The sequence below is a fragment of the Physeter macrocephalus genome, chromosome 8, assembly GCF_002837175.3.
Source record: "Physeter macrocephalus isolate SW-GA chromosome 8, ASM283717v5, whole genome shotgun sequence".
Taxonomy (NCBI): domain Eukaryota; kingdom Metazoa; phylum Chordata; class Mammalia; order Artiodactyla; family Physeteridae; genus Physeter; species Physeter macrocephalus.
Genome location: NC_041221.1, coordinates 57629706 through 57649890, shown reverse-complemented (window position 1 = coordinate 57649890; position 20185 = coordinate 57629706). Strand labels below are relative to the sequence as shown.

The following is a 20185-nucleotide window of genomic DNA, read 5'->3' as shown; positions in this document are numbered from 1 at the left end:
TGCGAGCCACAGCTACTGAAGCCCGTGTGCCACAACTACTGAAGCCCGCACGCCTAGAGCCCGTGCTCCGCAACGAGAAACCACCACGATGAGATGCCCACACACCGCAACAAAGAGTAGCCCCCGCTTGCCATAACTAGAGAAAGCCCGTGCACGGCAACGAAGACCCTACGCAGCCAAAATAAATAAATATATTTATTTTTTTAAAAAAAAGAAGAAAAAGAAAGTTTTACCCATTCATGATTTTATAACCATCATATGTTAGTTATGGAAAATACTGGTTCACAGAAGTATGCAGATCTTCCAAATGTTAACATATTTCATTACACAGTATTTTAAAAGTCACGTTCATTAATATCACTGCCAATCCCATTAGAACAGTCTTTAAGTACTGGGAAGTTGTCAAGCTCATTCAGATCAGTGGCAGAATCAAGTTCTACAAAAATTCTAATTTTCACTTGAAAGCTTGAAGTTTATCATGGGCAACACTTCCTGTAAGTGACAGGTTTATTTCTGAAAAGATGTCTGCCACGTACTGAATACTGAACAACCATAATGTGTCTGTCGTCTGTTATTGTTTTTTCACCTAAAAGGTGTTCCATGAAGAAAAGGACTAGGTTCAGTTCGCAACAGCAACTCAACCATACAAGTGTTTTTCCTTGATACAACTGTACTTCGGTATGTCCAAGAGTTTTATGCATATTTCTGTTTTGCTACATGGAACATAAAGATGTACATGCAGAATTGAGATTTTTAAAAATTAATAATTTTCACTGCTTCATCAAACACATTAAGTGAAACTAGCTTCTTTTTTAAGAAACCTCAAATGCAGGGAAGTGAAGGATACAATGACAGGTCGCACAGTTAGGGCCACTGCCTTGATTTACACTATGGTGCTAACAGTTTTGCCACAGTTGCTTTTGTAACATACATGTCAAAGTCAACACAGTGAAAAGGGCAAATAAAGTCTTTGAATAATTATGAAAAGTTTGACTCTGTGGACCTTCTACAAGGGTCTTGCTCCCTCAGCCCCCTACAACTCTTTGAAAACCACTGATTTAGAACCAAAGAGCTGTTTTCAAATATACAGAAAGCTATCATGTAGAAAATGGCATGCCCCATGTATTATTAGGGCAGATCTTTTTTTTTTTTTAATAAATTTATTTATTTTATTTTATTTTTGGCTGCATTGGGTCTTTGTTGCTGCGTGCGGGCTTTTCTCTGGTTGTGGTGAGCAGGGGCTACTCTTCGTTGTGGTACACAGGCTTCTCACTGCAGTGGCTTCTCTTGTTGCGGAGCACGGGCTCTAGGCACATGGGCTCAGTAGTTGTGGCATGCGACTCAGTAGTTGTGGCTCTCGGGCTCTAGAGCGCAGGCTCAGTAGTTGTGGAGCACGGACTTAGTTGCTTGGCAGCATGTGGGATCTTCCCAGGCCAGGGATCGAATCCGTGTCCCCCACATTGGCAGGCAGATTCTTAACCACTGTGCCACCAGAGAAGCCCAAGGGCAGATCTTGAACCAATGGACATTATTTATAAAGAAACAGCTTAGCACCAAATTAAGAAACAACCTTTTCCCTTTAAAAAAAATTGATGAACAGTAAAATCCATCCTTTATAGTGTACAGTTGTTTTTTTCTAACAAATGCATCACAAAAAATATCAGTTTTGACAAAAAAATCAACACCACAATCAAGATATAGAACAGTTCCATCACCCCCTAAAATTTTCTAATGCCCTTTATAGTTAATTCCTCTTCCCACATCCAATCCTGAAAACCACTCATCATTTTTTGTCCCTAGAGTTTTGCCTGTTCTAAAATGTCAAATGAATGAAATCACACAGTATGTACGTAGCCTTGGAGTCTGGCTTCTTATTAGCATAAAGCATGCTAATAAGCATGCTAATAAGAAGCATGTTTGTTCCTAATCAGTGTGCAGAAATCCACTGACAGAGTGTTTCCAGTTACTGGAATTATTAATAAAGCTATTAAAAACATTTCCATGCAGGATTTTGTGTAAACATAGATTTCATTTCACTTTAGTAAATATTCAGAAGTGAGACTACCGGATTATATGGTAAGCATATGTTTATAAAAAACTGCCACACTATTTTCCAAAATAGTTGTACCATTTTGCATTCCTATGAGAGTTCTAGTAGCTCTGCATCCTTGCTAGCATTTGGTATGGTCAGTTTTTTTAAGCCATTCAAATAAGTGTGTAGTGGGAGCTCAATGCAGTTTTATTTTTTTTTATTTTTTTTTTTTTTTATTTTTTTTTTTTTTGTGGTATGCGGGCCTCCCTCTGCTGCGGCCTCTCCCGTTGCGGAGCACAGGCTCCGGACGCGCAGGCCCAGCGGCCATGGCCCGCGGGCCCAGCCGCTCCGCGGCATGTGGGATCCTCCCAGACCGGGGCGCGAACCCGGTTCCCCTGCATCGGCAGGCGGTCGCGCAACCACTGCGCCACCAGGGAAGCCCCATCAATGCAGTTTTAATATGCAATTTCATAATCACTAATGATGTTAAGCATCTTTTCATGCATTTATTTCCCATTTGAGTATCTTCTGGGTAAAGTGTCTGCTCATTTTTATTTGAGTTAATACCTTATTATTTAGTTATAAGTGGTGTTTATTTTCAGATACAATTCCTTTATCAGATACATGTTTTGCAAATATTTTCTCCCAATCTATGGCTTGTCTTTTCATTCTTTTAACAATGTCTTTCAAAGTAATTTGAAAGAAAATTTTATTTATGAGGAAGTCCAACTTCATAATTTTTTAAAAAATAAATTATGCTTTGGTGTTATAGCTAAAAAATATTTATCCAAACCAAAGTTACAAAGATTTTCTCCTACATTTTCTTCTAGAAGTTTTACAATTTTCAGTTTTATATTTTGGACTATGAGTTTACATCTAGGGCTTGGAGTTAATTCTTAAGTATGGTGCAAGGTATGAATGAAGTTTTTTGTTGTTTTTTGGTTTTTTGCATTTGGATATACAATTATTCCATCTTCATTTGTTTTAAAGACTATTTTTTTCTCCATAAGAAACACCCTTTTAATAATTATGACTGATCAGTAACATAAACAGCAGCCTCAGAAGAAATGAGAATCAGCTGGAAATTTTTAAAAAAGAAGTTTAAGAACCAGTTGTTCAGTCCAATAAAAAAAGGGCAGAACATTAAATTATCCTTCCAACTCTCACTCTATGAAGTCCCCAGAGGGGGATGTCTTAGGGAAGACTTACAGGTCTTCTTCCCTCATGTTCTCAACCCTCACCCTCCAACAGTTCAGCTTTTATCTAGTTTAATACTAACTGAATTCCCACATAAGATTTCTCTTGGAAAAAAAAAGATTTCTCTTGAATAAAAGGTTAAACAATTTTTTAGATGAAAAACAACCTGATGCAGTAATATAACTAGGTTAACATCTAAAGTTATCCTTTGGTTTTAAATTCCTAAGACCCATTTTCTAAAACTAGAATAACCACTGAAATTGGTCCCCAACTAAGTTTAGTCCATATGCTTAATCACTGGGCTTTAATAGGCATACCTGTATTAATTTTAAAAATATATTATATAACAGTGTTCAACAGAAATCATAATAGCTAGTTCCCTTACCTTCCAATTAAGATTCAAGCTTCTATCCAATTTCAGATACAAATATAACAGTAGTCTATAACAGTAGTGTTGAGTAATTAATAAAAATGGTATACTAAGTAAACAAATGGGTTTACCTTATATAATAGACATTAAAATGCTGTTTCCACATCTCCTTTTAAAACACTCATGAGGATTTACTTCACATTTTGAAATATTTTTATCATTAATGTTGATATATACATTTTTAGAATCATTTTTTGTTCAAAATGCAAGCATAATCAACTCCAATTGCTCAATATTTCTGGAAGTACCCTTCAGCCCCTGGTCTTGTCATTATGCTACTTATTAAACTCTCCATCCAACAGTGTGTAGGAACAAGAAGACATGAAACCCCTACTGGCATTATGTTACCTATCTGATTATTTAATACTTTCATTTTAATATAAAACTAAACGAATGGCAAAAACTTAGGTTTGAAAATTACCTATGAGTTTCAGTTATCCATATTAAGTATCACTTCAGGAACTATGAATAATTATACATAAGACTTCAACTGATTTCAACTGGAATATCACACTGACATTTTGACTACTATACTTCAACAAAGACATAACAAAGCTAGGGAAAATCTAAAAAGGGCAACAAAATTCATTAAATCTAGACAACTGATTTTAGGGGATATCATTAAAAACACAAAATTCAAAGCAGTCTGTATACCTCTCTGGTATGCTTCATAGCACCTTTTTAGAGCAATAGATTGCTGTCTGACTTATTCATTTTGCAAACTGAATAGTAAGAAAAGAACTTAGAAGTGCTACTAACAAACTCTCTAAAATTTGAAACTTTATTATAGAGAGTAAGCCTCATAATACTGGAACAAGAAAGTAATCTCTTGGGGCTTAAAAGAGATGGTCATTGGAAAAGGTAAAATAATAGTACCCTCATTAATTAATGAATATGTGGCATGTGTAACTCCTCCTCCTCTCAAACACACACCGGTCTCATTTCTCTTATACTTGACTAAGCAAGTGACATTTGGTTTTTTTGTTTGGTTTTTTGGGGGGGTTTTTGGCTGAGCCACGTGGCATGAAAGATCTTAGTTCCCCAACCAGTGACAGAACCTGGGCGCTCTGCAGTGGAAGCATGGAGTCCTAACCACTGGACCATCAGGGAATTCCCAGCAAGTGACATTTGATTAACACTTGATGAACAGGTAGATGGTACCTGGATGAAGAGCTAGGGAATTGGTAAGCAGCTGGGCATAATTAACTGAAATCTGAATGCCCTGAAGCAGGAAAGAAGAACAGCAAGTTCCAGGATTGGTGTGGCTGAAGCACAGAGTGTAAAAGACAGAGGCACAAGATAAACTTAGAAAGGTAGGAGTTAAATCACACAAGACCTCAAAGGCCATGATAGGATTTTAATGTTTACTTTCAGGTCAGTAAAAAACACCAAAGGTTTTTACACAAAAGGATGACACAGCCAGCATTTTAAAAAGACTATTCTGGTTATCTGTGGAAAATGAACTAGAGGAAGATTAAAGTATCTATGGAGATCAATTAAGAAACACTGCACGGGGCTTCCCTGGTGGCGCAGTGGTTAAGAATCCGCCCACCAATGCAAGGGACACAGGTTCAAGCCGTGGTCCGGGAAGATCCCACATGACACGGAGCAACTAAGCCTGTGCACCACAACTACTGAGCCTGCACTCTAGAGCCCGCGAGCCACAACTACTGAGCCCGCATGCCACAACTACTGAGACTGCATGCCACAACTACCGAAGTACGCGTGCCTAGAGCCTGTGCTCCGCAACGAGAAGCCACTGCAATGAGAAGCCCATGCACCGCAAAGAAGAGTAGCCCCCACTTGCCACAACTAGAGAAAGCCCACGTGCAGCAATGAAGACCCAGTGCAGCCAAAAATAAATAAATAAAATAAATTTTTTTAAAAAAAGAAACACTGCAGCAATCTAGGTGAAAAATGATGGTAGCCTTGACTAGGATGATGGCCAGGTCAGGAGGCAGATCTAAGAGATAATTTAAAGACAAAACCAACCAGTCTTAGGCATAACCAGCCTTCCAAATTGTCTGTACTTATCTATTTATTTAACTGTTTATATCCTTAATGGTGCAAACAGAAACTTAAGTGTGACCCATTATTTAAATTATGTTTACAGGTTCAAAATTAAGTGACAGGGGCTTCCCTGGTGGCGCAGTGGTTGCGCGTCCGCCTGCCGATGCAGGGGAACCGGGTTCGCGCCCCGGTCTGGGAAGATCCCATATGCCGCGGAGCGACTGGGCCCGTGAGCCATGGCCGCTGAGCCTGCGCGTCTGGAGCCTGTGCTCCACAAAGGGAGAGGCCACAACAGTGAGAGGCCCGCGTACCACAAAAAAAAAAAAAAAAAAAAAATTAAGTGACAAAAGAATGTACAACTAGAAAGGGAGTAGTTAAAAAACATACCCATATATCTGATAACTGTAAACCAGATATAAAATGAAAAGCATGTTTATATGATTACACATTTTTACTAGAAGTCTTAGAAACTTTACAAAATTTATGCCATTGTACAATATAAGCATAAATAACAAGTTGCATCTAAAGTAACACCACACACTGAAAAATTCTGTAAGTGACGATTACCAAAATTCTATCTGCTGCTGATTAACAGAAGAACCTTATTCATTTATTGGTAGTTGTAATCGCTCATGCATAATGCAGAAATAGGATGTGTGTGTGTACACACACATATATACACACAGTAACAATTACAATAATTGGTTCCAGAAAAACCCAATATACTTACTTTTAGATAGTACTGGTAATTTCTTACAACTTAAATAGGAGTGTAACTGAGAAAATTAAAAATAATATATTCATTACAAAAATAAAAATATTGATTTCTACTTATAAATGCCACAAAAATGGAAGCCTTTTGGAATTTTAATGTTTGTATATGATTTAATATTTGTGTAAAATGCTTAACACAAATATTTTTGTAATGATTATTTCTTCTTAAAATTTATATACACTTTTCCTAGAAGAACCCAGAACACCATCTGAAAAATCTGTTGTACAAAAATAACCCTGAAGGCAGAATCCTAGCAGTGTATAGTAGAGAATTCTTACCAATTTTTCATCAACCGTTATGAGTTGTGTGTCTCGAGTTTGGTCCTGTGCCAACCTCCATGTGGAAGTGCTCAGCAACCTGCAGTGAAAGACTTTAAGTTAAAAAGTGATCCATGCAATGAGAGAGGCAGACAAATCTTACAGAAACCAGCTACTTTAACAGTATCTGTCTTATAAAATAAAAAGAATAGAAAGAAATAGAAGAGGGCACAAAAATCCTTTTTCTCCCCAATTAGTTCTGTCTGCTGAGTTTTTGGCAGACTCTCACTTGACAGTTCACAACAGGCTGTACTTTACGGCAGTCTATAGGCTCTCTGTCATAGAAGGGCCACCAGTGACAAGAACTGTTCTGCTCTCTATGAACGCACACTGGCTAGTTTGTCATTACAAGGAAGAAAAATGCAAAGCTATATCAACACTTCAGGAATGCTGATTCCTAAATTATGGCATCAGAAAGAAAAAGAAAAATCTCCATCATATTCTTAATGGACTAAAGTAAGAGTTGTAGAATTTAATTACATAATGTTAACAAAAAGTTCCTTCACTCTAATTTCAAAACAAAAGTTTAAATAGGAATGATTTGCATGATCATTTAAACCAATGTTATTGGTTTAATCCTGTGACCCCTTCACAGAATTGAATAAAGTCTGAATAGCTGAAATAGAAATATTAAGTCAGAAATAAAATTAGCACAGATTTTATTTAATCTAACTCCTTTGTATTAGCATGGTCCCACTCTCACCCCAAGGAAACTATGAAAAGCTAACAGATTTTTTTTATTTCATGTACACACTGTAGTTTATACTAATGAATGCAATAGCCATCGATGATTGTGACAATTTAGCATTTAAGAATCTTCCAAAATATTAAACCATCTTATGTAGATTTCTCTTTAGAAAGTAAGTTAGTATACACAATTGACTTGAGTTTCCAAACCAACTGAATATAGAGTATTCAATTCTTTTATTTAATGCAATATAATCACCAATAATTCATGCAAAACTTCATGCCAAATGTTCAACTTTCAGTAGCTACACTGTACACAGCTTTATAGAAAATCTACCTACTAATAACATAAAGATAACTCATAATACAAAAGGCTGTTTCATGAACATATATTTTTTTAAAATATCAATTATTTCCCCTAATTAATACAATTATCACTATAAATACCTTGCTCAGAAATATATCCACACAAAATACATCTACATGGATATTATTTTAAATTATTTACACAAACAGTTAAAATATATGTTCTAGTTGTTATAATACTAAAGAAGTATAATTAAGTACCTTTTAAAATCTATTTACTCTGGAAATCACTAAGAGCAATAATATGACAATAAGAACATTCTGAGTATTTATAACTAAATCCATATACTGCAAGAAAAAAGTGAGGCAATGATAAGGGAACTCAGGAAAATTTGAAATATTAGAAGTATTAGAAAATGTAGGGACTTCCCTCATGGTCCAGTGGGTAAGAATCTGCCTTCCAATGCAGGAGACGCAGCTTCAATCCCTGGTCGGGGAACTAAGATCCCACATACCACAGGGCAACTAAGCCCACATACCACAACTACTGAGCCCGCGTGCTCTAGAGCCAGTGGGCCACAACTACTGAGTTCACACACCACAAACAGAGAGCCCACGCACCACAACTACTGAGCCTGCGTGCTCTAGAGCCCCCACGGCACACACAGAGCCAATGCACTGCAACGAAAGATCCCTCATGCCACAACTAAAACCCGACACGGCCAAATAAATTAAATAAATATTTTAAAAGGAAAAGAAAATATAGCTATATTTCAAGAAAATGGAACTACCTAATTCCTCTAATGAATAGAAGTGTTAGATCAAAATAGTGGAAATTAGATTAAAACTCTGTAATCCATGAACTGTGTAATTTAAAATTATACAGTAGGTTTGATTGATTTAAACAATTTTCTTTTAAATTGTATGTTAAAATCTTATTGTACATTAGTTGTAACCCAAAGTACATTTTTTTAAATTTTAAAGTATATACACTTTAATGATAGATATATTTTAATAATTTTAGATTGATCTCCAACTAATCATAAGAATGAAGCTGTATGTCATTTTCTATAAACAGATAACTATTATAAACAAATACACAGATGAAAAATTATGCTTATATTTTTATCAGCCTGTATGTAAAAGGCAACACAATAAAACACAAAAGATGTTAAGTAAAATAATATTACCAGAGTTAAAAATAAAAATAAAAATTTTTTGTAAGAAAAAGATAGGCTAGAATGCAAAGAAATTATAAGTTGAAATTCTTTATTATTTGAAACAATATATTCACATACAACTTATTTCAGAAAAATTTGCCTAAGTAAAAAAAACACACAATGTATATATGTATATGTATATATACGTGCATATGGGTTATATATATTAAGTCATGTGCTAAGTAGCTACTCCTGAAACACAGAGACAGCAATTCTTAAAAAACAAACCTCAGATGTGGAGAAAAATTTTCCTCCAATTCTAGATAGCTAAGGTAGCAACAGAGATCTAAAGTCAATTACGAACACAGCATTTAATTAATTATACCAACAAAATATAATCTACAGTTAATTTTAGATTAAATGTGAACTATATAGCAAATATCTTTTTGTTTATTAGCCTGTAAAGAACACCACAACAGTGAAGTGGAAGAAGTAAAGAAAATATTTTTAGTCATATTAGAGTATAAAAACGTTACTAAACAAAATATAAAACCTAGAAAGCATAAAGTAAAAAATCACAGAAGGTACTACATAAAAACTTCTAAACCAAAAAACAATAAATTAAGAATAAGACAGGTAACAAACAAGAAATCTTTACAACACAAAATAGTAAAGGATCAATATCCAAAATAGGTAGGGAATTCCCTGGCGGCCCAGTGGTTAGGATTCAGTGCTTTCATGGCTGGGGTCCCAGGTTTGATCCCGCAAGCTGCGCGACAAGGCCAAAAAAAAAAAAAAAAAAGGTAAAAGAGCTCCTACAAATTAGTACATAGGAATAATGAGTTTCAAAGGAGGGAGTCAAACAAGAATAAAACAACCCAATTACAAATGGGAAAAGAATTTGAAGCCACATTTATCTAAAGATCTACAAATAACCAATAAGCACATGAAAAGATGCTCAACATTACTAATCACTAGGGAAATGCAAGTCAAACCCACAATGAGATATCACTTCATACCCATTAGGATGGTTATGAAAAAATAAGCATTGGTGGAATATGGAGAAATTGGAATCCTTCTGCATTGCTGGTGGGAATGTAAAATGCAGTTGCTGTGGAAAACAGTATGGCAAGTCCTAAAAAAACTAAACAGAATTAACATGTGATCCAGCAATTCCACTTATGGGTATATACCCAAAATAACTGAAAGGAGGGACTCAAACAGATATCTGTAATATTCATAGCAGCATTATTAGCAACAGCCAAGAGCAAAAACGGTCAAATATTAATAATCATATTTTATTGGGCCATGTATCATAATACTAGGAAGTTAAGTGTATACACAGAAATGACAAATATGTAATGATTAGTAAATAAATGGTAATTTTCTTTTGCTATTTAGTACCCTTTTTTTTTTTTTTGGCTGCGTTGGGTCTTAGTTGTAGCACACGGGATCTTCATTGAGGCATGCAGGATATTTTGTCTCCACGCATGGGCTCTTCATTATGGCGCACAGGCTTCTCTCTAGTTGTGGTGTGCAGGTTTTCTCTTCTCTAGTTGCAGTGTGCAGGCTCCAGGGCGCATGGGCTCTGTAGTTTGCAGCACGTGGGCTCTCTCATTGAGGCGCAAGAGCTCAGTAGTTGTGGCGCGTGAGCTTAGTTGCCCTGCAGCATGTGGGATCTTAATTCCCAGACCAGGGATCAAACCCACGTCCTCTGCATTGGAAGGTGGATTCTTTACCACTGGACCACCAGGGAAGTCCCTAGTACCCATTTTTGAGAAACTTAGAAATTTTGTTTGCTTCATGAACTTGCCTTGCTATCCACCCATTTGTTTTAACTGGTCTGTTCATATTTCCAAGTTTCTTAAGTGTCAATCTTAATTCTGAGCCCAAAGGATAAACTATGAGGGCTGTGACTGTTACTAATCAATTATTATTAGAGTATACAATTTATTCTATTTAGTTTTTTTGCATAAGTTTCCTGTAAGACAATGAGGTATCCTGGAAATGGATATTAAGAGATCTTATTTCTAACTCTGAATTTTACTACTTACTGTTGTGTCTATGAGCAAATCACTTAACATCTCTGCATCTCAATTTCATTTTTGTAAATGTGTAAAACGAGGGCTTGTTCCTCTTTTTTTTCTACTGAAGAGTCTGATTCTAATAAGTGTGGATATTAAGAGATCTTATTTCTAACTCTGAATTTTACTACTTACTGTTGTGTCTATGAGCAAATCACTTAACATCTCTGCATCTCAATTTCATTTTTGTAAATGTGTAAAACGAGGGCTTGTTCCTCTTTTTTTTCTTCTGAAGAGTCTATGTGATTCTAATAAGTGGAACTGATTATAGTTCTAGTTTGTTTTAATAATCCCCTATGAAAATGCTATGTAATAACTACTCAACTCATAATCTGATTTTCTTTAAAAATCTAAGGACTTACAACTTTCAAAAGCATATACACATTTGTTTATCCATTCATTTCAAGATGAACATTTGGGTTGTTTCTGCTAAAGATATTCACGTGCAGTTTTTGTGAGGACATAAGTTTGCAACTCTTTGGGTAAATACCTAGGAACACAACTCATGGCTTATATGTTAAGACTATGCTTAGCTTTGTAAAAAACTGCCACACTGTCTCCTAAAGTGGGTGTTCCATTTTGCATTCCCACCAGCAATAAATGAGTCTTCCTGTTCTCTTCATTCTCACAAGTGTTTGGTGTTGTCAGTTTCTTGGATTTTACCTATTTTAATAGGTGTGTAGTGGCATCTCACTGTTGTTTTCATTTTCAATTCCCTAATGACATATGACGTTGAGGCACCTTTTCATATGCTTATTTTCCATTTACATATCTTCTTTGGTGAGGTATCTGTTCAGATCTTTTGCCTATTTTTAAATTGAATTTTGTTTCCTTATTGTTGAATTTTGAATTCTTTGTATATTGTAGATAAAAATTATTTATCAGAATATTGTCTCCAACTCTGTGCTTTTCGTTCTCTTAAAGTGTCTTTCAAAGAGCAGAGGCTTTTAATTTTAATGAAGTCCAACTCATCTATATTTTTCTTTCATGGATGGTGTTTTTGATGTTGTATCTAAAAACTCAGCACCAAACCAAAGTACCAAGATTTTCTCTTAGGTTATGTTCTAGAAGTTTGATAGTTTTGCTTCTTACATTTAGATTCATGATTCATTTTGAGTTAATTTTTGTGAAAGGCATAAGGTCAATGTGTAGATTCTTTTTGTTTTTTTGGCATGTGGTTATGTTCCAGTTCCACTTATTAAAAAGATTATCTTTTCTCCACTGGATTGCCTTTGCTCCTTCCTCCAAGATCAGTTACCTATATTTGACTAGTCTATTTCTGGACTATCAGTTCTATCCATTGATTTATTTGCTGATCACTGTCTTGATTATTGCAGCTGTATACTAAATCTTGAAGTCAGTTAGTGTCAGTCCTCTTTGTTATTCTTCTTCACTATTATATTGAATATTTTGGGTCTTTTGCCTTCCAGTATAGAATCAGTTTCTTGACATCCACAAAGTAGCTTGCTGGGGTTTTGACTGGAACTGTGCTGAATCTATATACCAAGTTGGGAGGAAATGACATTTTAACAATATTGAATCTTCCTATCCATGTATATTTATTAGGATCTTCTTTGATTTTTTTTTCATCAAAGTTTTGTGGTTTTCTACATAGACGTCTTGCAAATACTGTTTTTAATACTTCAAAATATACTCTTCAAAAAGTCTTGGGTGGGCTTCCCTGGTGGCGCAGTGGTTGAGAGTCCGCCTGCCGATGCAGGGGACACGGGTTCGTGCCCCGATCCGGGAAGATCCCACGTGCCATGGAGCGGCTGGGCCCATGAGCCATGACCACTGGGCCTGCGCATCCAGAGGCTGTGCTCCACAGCCGGAGAGGTCACAATAGTAAGAGGCCCGCGTACCACAAAAAAAAAAAAAAAAAAAAAAAAGTCTTAATGGTGAAAAAAAGAAATCATTTGCATTAGAAAATAGTATCTGAATAAGAATCATATTGCTGACTCCAAGTACTAACACTATTCTCCTCTTGAAGCAAATTAACTTTATCAACTAAGAATAGTAAAACTCCCACATTATTGTAGCAGTTTGAAAACATGGCTCCAAATTCCTTTGACACTCCTCCTTCCCACGAGGGGCTGGAGGTCTATGTTCCCTATTCCTAGAATATAGTCCTGTGACACCTTGATCAATATAATACGGAAGTAAGGCTATGCGTGTTTCCAGGCTCAGACCTTAAAAAACTTAACAGTTTCCACTTCTTGTCTCTTAGAACATTGTTTCTTGGGATATTCTCTCTTGGAACCCAGCCACCATGTTGTGAGGAAGTCCAGCCTGCCCCACAAAGACCCATGTGAAGAAGAATCAATAGCCAATACCACTTTGCTAGCCAAGTGGGTGAGCTATTAGACATGAATCCTCTAGCCCACATTGAGCCATCCCAGCAGACACCGCCTGCAGCAGAGGTAAGCTTCCTTGCCAAGCCCTGACCAAATTTCAGATTTTTGAGTAAAACAAATGACTGTTGCTGTTCCAAGCAACTGAATATTGGGGTAGTTTGTGTTCAACTATAGATAACAAAAACATCCCTACAAATAACTGAATATGGTTTTATAAACATTAAAATTAAACCAGTAACTTCTAGGGACCAGAAATGATCTGCTGGACTTACAGACAAAGTAAAATTCCTAATCCTATAAAAATTATTAATGAATCAATGAATCCTCAGCCTTTTGACTAAAACCAATTATGCTTGTTGTCAATTTACTGCAAACTGAATTAACCCAAATTCACATTAAATCAAAAAGTGTTCAGTTCCATACTAAAACATAAGGAAATATTACTAGCAGAAATAATAAGATAATAATATATCCATCTACTTTGTGCCACAATAACTATCTCAGGCTTAAAATATGTTGATATTTGGGTCAGTCATCTTCAAGCTGATGATCTTAAAGCTCTTCAAAATCTTGAATCTATAGAGAAAATTTAAACTGTCTTCATCATACTGTACTCACTAGACAGAAGCAAGAAAGAACTAATTGTTAACAGAAAAAATAAAGATGGGAGGTCAAGGGCTTCCCTGGTGGCGCAGTGGTTAAGAATCCACCTGCCAATGCGGGGAACACGAGTTCGAGCCCTGGGCCGGGAAGATCCCACATGCCACGGAGCAGCTAATGCCATGTGCCACAACTACTGAGCCCACGTGCCACAACTACTGAAGCCCACGCACCTAGAGCCCATGCTCCACGAGAGAAGCTACTGTAATGAGAAGCCCTCGCACCACAACAAAGAGTAGCCCCCGCTTGCCGCAACTAGAGAAAGCCCGCGTGCAGCAAAGAGGACCTAAATAAATAAATAAATAATTTTTTTTTTTTTAAAGAAAAAAGATGGGAGGTCAGGAGACCATCTTAATATTCTGGGAAAATATGTAGAGTAAAAGGAAAGGTAAAGATCCTATAAATTTGGTTAATGCAGTGGAAATAACAGTGATGACAGTTTATAATCTATTCACAAATTAGTTATTTAATTCTAAATCAAATTTATTGCAATAATTTCTCATCTTTACCTAAGTACTTAATATTATCTTAAAATGTTCAACTGGTCAGGTCAGTAAAAATTATAATATCCTATTCATAGATATTTTCCCTTTCTTCTGAGCCAGGTAGAACTTGTAGCAGGATCTAATAGCTGTTGTGCCTCTGGACACAGCTCAAGCCAAAACCTTAAAGTAATCCTTTGAGAGTCATCCAACAGACTAAGGAGATTTGTGCAAGAGGATAAGAGTAATTATGCTCACATACCAGACTTCGGAATGGAACTGAAGAGTAATAAGGAGGAGCATGTGGGCAAGGTTTCACAGGGTGGTAACAAAGAAACTGGAGGGCATGATGGAAAATGCAAAGGAGAAAGAAATATACCCAAGTGTATACCATCAGAATATCAAAATAAATAGACATGAGCTTAAAACAAAGAGAATAAGAGATACAGATGTCATGGTGATGATAATTATATTACAAAACACAACAAGTATATGAAAAGTTTTAGGAAGGTCAAATCATTGAGCTACACTGGCCATTAAAGAATAACTTTACTGGTTTGGAATGCCTTAAAGGAAGGAATTGAGTTGCTGTACTTTGTCATGTCTTGTAAATAATTGGACGCTAATTTACCATAAGATGTCAGTTATTAATCTACAAATTAAATATAATAATAATAAACATCTTAGCAGAATTTTTATAAAATTAGATGATCCTCATCAGGAAGAAAAAATTCACAAAAATAACCAAGAAAATTTTGAAAAGCAACTACAGGCATACCTCAGAGATATTACAGGTTCAGTTCCAGACTACTGCAATAAAGCAAATATAGCAATAAAGCAAGTCACAAATGTTTTGGTTTCCCAGAGCATATAATAGTTATATTTATACTACACTGTGATCTATTAAGTGTGCAATAGCGTTGTATCTTTTTTTTTAAAAAGTACATACCTTTATTTTAAAATAACTATTGCTAAAAAATGCAACCATCATCTGAGCCTTCGGCAAATCATAATCTTTTTGCAATAGTAAATGGAAGATCACTGATCACCATAAAAAATGTAATAATGAAAGAGTGTGAAATATTGTGAGAATTACCAGAAGTGACACACAGACACAAAATGAGCAAATGCTGTTGGAAAAATGGTGCTGACAGACTCAATAGAGGGTTCCCACAAACCTTCAATTTGTAAAAAATGCAGTACCTGCAAAGCACAATAAAGTGAAGCACAATAAAACAAGGTATTCCTGTATATGGCAGGATTTGCCTTGCCAATTAATATGCTACAGTAATTAAAATATCATGGTATTAGCACAGGCACAGACACATAGATCAAATAAATAGTTCAGATCAGAGTACAAAAAAAAATTACGTAGATCTGTAAATTTACTAAATAAGTGCAATTTCACTTATCAGGGGTGAAAAGCTAGAATATTCAGCAAATGATACTGAGACAACTGGCTATCCTTTCATGGAAGAAAAATGTTTCAATACTCTTATAAAATAGTTACAGCATACACCAAGGAATTCCAGATGGATTAATACACACATACACATTGTGTTGTGTGTGTAATTACTGGGATAAAACATAAGAGTTTTTTAATCAAGACACAATATCCACAAATTGTGAAAAAAATAACTTCTGAACAACAGAAGGCACTACACACTAAATTAAAATAAAGGAAATAACAGAGATAATAAGTACAATACACAGAGTAAATAAAAGACTAATATCTAGAATATATAAAGGATTCTTAGGAATCCAGACAAAAATCACCCCAAAAAACAGAGGAGTAAAGCACAGGATATGAATATAGTAGACATTAATACCAACTATGTTGCTAATCACCTTTAATGAGAATGGTCTAAACACACCAACTAGAAGAGAAAATATGTCGCAGTGATGAAAAAACCCCAGGACTGAACTATATGCTTCCTGAAAGAAACCCATTTTAAATATAAAGACACAGACAGAATAAACATAAAGAGATGGAAGAAGATATATTGATACCATGCTAACAGCAATCAAATCTTACTGCAGTAGCTATATTAATCTCAAAGCAAATTTCAGAACAAGGAAAATTATCAGAAATAAAGAAGAGTATTACATCATCATAAAGGGGTCAATTCTCCAAGAAAACATTAACAATCCTAAAGGTGTATATGCCATACAAGAGCATGTCAAAATATGTGAGGCAAAAACTGAAAGAACTGCAAGGAGAAACAGAGAAATCCATTAGTATAGTTGGAGACTTCAATACTCTTTTAACAGTAATTGACAGAGCCACTAAGCAGAATATCAGTAAGGATATAGTTGAACTGAACAGCCCCATCAATCAACTGGATTTAACTGACATTTATGGAACACTTCATCCAACAACAGGAGAATATACATTATTAAGTTCACATGGAACATTCACCAAGATAAACCATGTTCTGGGCCATAATGCATACCTTAACAAAGTTTAAAAAAACAGAAATCACACTATGTATGCTCTCAGTCAACAATGGAATTAAATTAGAAATCAGTAACAGAAAATGAGTAAATCCCTAATGACAGGTGACCCTTGAACAACATGGGTTTGAATTGCCCAGGTCCACTTACACACAGATTTCTTTTTTAACATCTTTATTGGAGTATAACTGTTTTACAAGTGTGTTAGTTTCTCCTTTACAACAAAGTGAATCAGTTATACATATACATATGTTCCCATATCTCTTCCCTCTTGCGTCTCCCTCCCTCCCACCCTCCCTATCCCAACCCTCTAGGTGGTCACAAAGCACAGAGGTGATCTCCCTGTGCTATGCAGCAGCTTCCCACTAGTTATCTAATTTACATTTGGTAGTGTATATATGTCCCTGCCACTCTCTCACTTCGTCACAGCTTACCCTTCCTCCTCCCCATATCCTCAAGTCCATGCTCTAGTAGATCTGTGTTTTATTGCCGTCCTACAACTAATCTCTTCATGACATTTTTTTTCTTAGATTCCATATATATGTGTTAGCCTACAGTATTTGTTTTTCTCCTTCTGACTTACTTCACTCTGTATGACAGACTCAATAAATACATTCATGTACTATAAATGTATTTTCTCTTTCTTATGATTTCCTTAATAACATTTTTGTTTCTTTAGCTTACTGTATTGTAAGAATACAGTCTAATATATATACAATACACAAAATACCCCTTAACAAACTGTTTATATTATTGGTAAGGCTTCCAGGCAACAGGCTATTTGCAGGCTACTAAGTTTAGAGGGAGTCAAAGTTACACATGAATTTTCAAATTTGGGTGGGGTGGCACCACTAACCCCTGTGTTGTTCAAGGATAAATTATATTTGGAGATTAAACCCCACACTTCTAAATAACTTATGGGTCAAAGAGGAATTCTCAAGACAAATTTTAAAATATTTTGAACTAAATGGAAATACAACATTTCAAATTTTGTGGGATACAGTAAATGCAGTGTTTAGAAATTTATAGCACTGAATGCATACACTAGAAAAAAGGGAAAGTGAAATTCAATAATCTAAGTTTCCACCATAGGAAACTATAGAAAAGAGAGCAACATAAACCAAAGGCAAGCAAAAGAAAAAAATAATAAAAATTAAGCAGAAAGCAATGAAATTGCAAATGGGCAATTGGAAAAGAAATATCAACAAAACTAAAAACTGTTGTTTGGGTGGGGAGGAGAGAAGATGGCGGAAGAGTAAGACGCCGAGATCACCTTCCTCCCCACAGATACATCAGAAATACATCTACACGTGGAACTGCTCCTATAGAACACCCACTGAATGCTGGCAGAAGATCTCAGACCTCCCAAAAGTCAAGAAACTCCCCACGTACCTGGGTAGGGCAAAAGAAAAAAGAAAAAAGAGAGACAAAAGAATAGGGATGGGACCTGCACCAGTGGGAGTGAGCTGTGAAGGAGGAAAGGTTTCCACACACCAGAAGCCCCTTCACGGGTGGAGACTGAGGGTGGCAGAGGGGGAAGCTTCAGAGCCACGGAGGAGAGCGCAGCAACAGGGGTGCAGAGGGCAAAGTGGAGAGATTCCCGCACAGCGGATCAGTGCCGACCAGCACTCACCAACCCGAGAGGCTTGTCTGCTCACCCACCAGGATGGGCGGGGGCTGGAAGCTGAGGCTCGGACTTCGGTCGGATGCTGGGAGAGGACTGGGGTTGGCTGCGTGAACACAGCCTGAAGGGGTTAGTGCACCACAGCTACGGAGGGAGTCCGGGAGAAGACTGGAGATGCCTAAGAGGCAAGAGACTTTTTCTTCCCTCTTTGTTTCCTGGTGCACGAGGAGAGGAGATTAATCGCGCCAACTTGAAGGAGCTCCAGAGACGGGCGCGGAGCTGGCGAAGAGAAGAGACTTTTTCTTGCCTCGTCGTTGTTTCCTGGTGTGCGAGGAGAGGGGAGTAAGCGTGCCGCTTAAAGGAGCTCCAGAAACGGGCGCGAGCCGCGGCTATCAGCGCAGACACAAGAGATGGGCATGAGATGCTAAGACTGCTGCTGTCGCCACCAAGAAGCCTGTGTGCGAGCACAGGTCACTCTCCACACCTCCCCTCCTGGGAGCCTGTGCCCTGCATTCCAGTTATAACTACCGTACCCCTCCCTCCCCCCGGCTTGAGTGAGGCAGAGCCCCCGAATCAGCTGCTCCTTTAACCCCATCCTGTCTGAGCGAAGAGCAGAAGCCCTCAGGCAACCTACATGCAGAGGCAGGGCCAAATCCAAAGCTGAACCCCAGGAGCTGTGTGAACAAAGAAGAGAAAGGGAAATCTCTCCCAGCAGCCTCAGAAGCAGCGGATTAAAGCTCCACAATCAACTTGATGTACCCTGCATCAGTGGAATACCTGAATAGACAACGAATCATCCCAAATTGAGGAGGTGGACTTTGGGAGCAAGATATATTTTTTTTTCCCCTTTTTCTCTTTTTGTGAGTGTATATGTGTATACTTCTGTGTGAGATTTTGTCTGTATAGCTTTGCTTTCACCATTTTTCCTAGGGTTCTGATCGTGCCTTTTTTTTTTTTTTTTTTTTTTTTACTTTTTAAAATTTTTCTTCTTCATAATTATTTTCTATTTTAATAACTTTATTTTATTTTATCCTACTTTATTTTATCCGCTTCCTTCCTTTCTCCCTCCCTCCCTCCCCTCCTTTCTATTTTTTCTCCCTTTTATTCTGAGCCATGAGGATTAAAGGATCTTGGTGCTCCAGCCAGGTGTCAGGGCTGTGCCTCTAAGGTGGGAGAACCAACTTCAGGACACTGGTCCACAAGACACCTCCCAGCTCCACGTAATATCAAATGGTGAAAGTCTCCCAGAGATCTCCATCTCAACACCAAGACCCAGCTTCACTCAATGACCAGCAAGCTACAGTGCTGGACACCCTATGCCCAACAACTAGCAAGACAGGACTACAGCCCCATCCATTAGCAGAGAGGCTGCCTAAAATCATAATAAGGCTACAGACACCCCAAAACACACCACCAGACGTGGACCTACCCACCAAAAAGACAAGATCCAGCCTCATCCACCAAAACACAGGCACTAGTCCCCTCCACCAGGAAACCTACTCAACCCACTGAACCAACCTTAGCCACTGGGGACAGACACCAAAAACAACAGGAACTACGAACCTGCAGCCTGCGAAAAGGAGACCCCAAACACAGTAAGATAAGCAAAATGA

At 37.1% G+C, this 20185-nt stretch overlaps 1 protein-coding gene across 4 annotated transcripts in view; it reads right to left on the bottom strand.

The window, feature by feature from the left end:
- The window catches only part of NDUFS4 (NADH:ubiquinone oxidoreductase subunit S4), a 134229-nt gene that overhangs the window by 60058 nt on the left and 53986 nt on the right, over positions 1-20185 (bottom strand). For all 4 annotated transcript variants that reach the window (XM_028492903.2, XM_024124636.3, XM_055086553.1 and 1 more), the window contains one exon: positions 6723-6801. In XM_028492903.2, coding sequence (XP_028348704.1) covers positions 6723-6801 — 79 coding nt within the window. The remainder of the gene's footprint in view (positions 1-6722; positions 6802-20185) is intronic.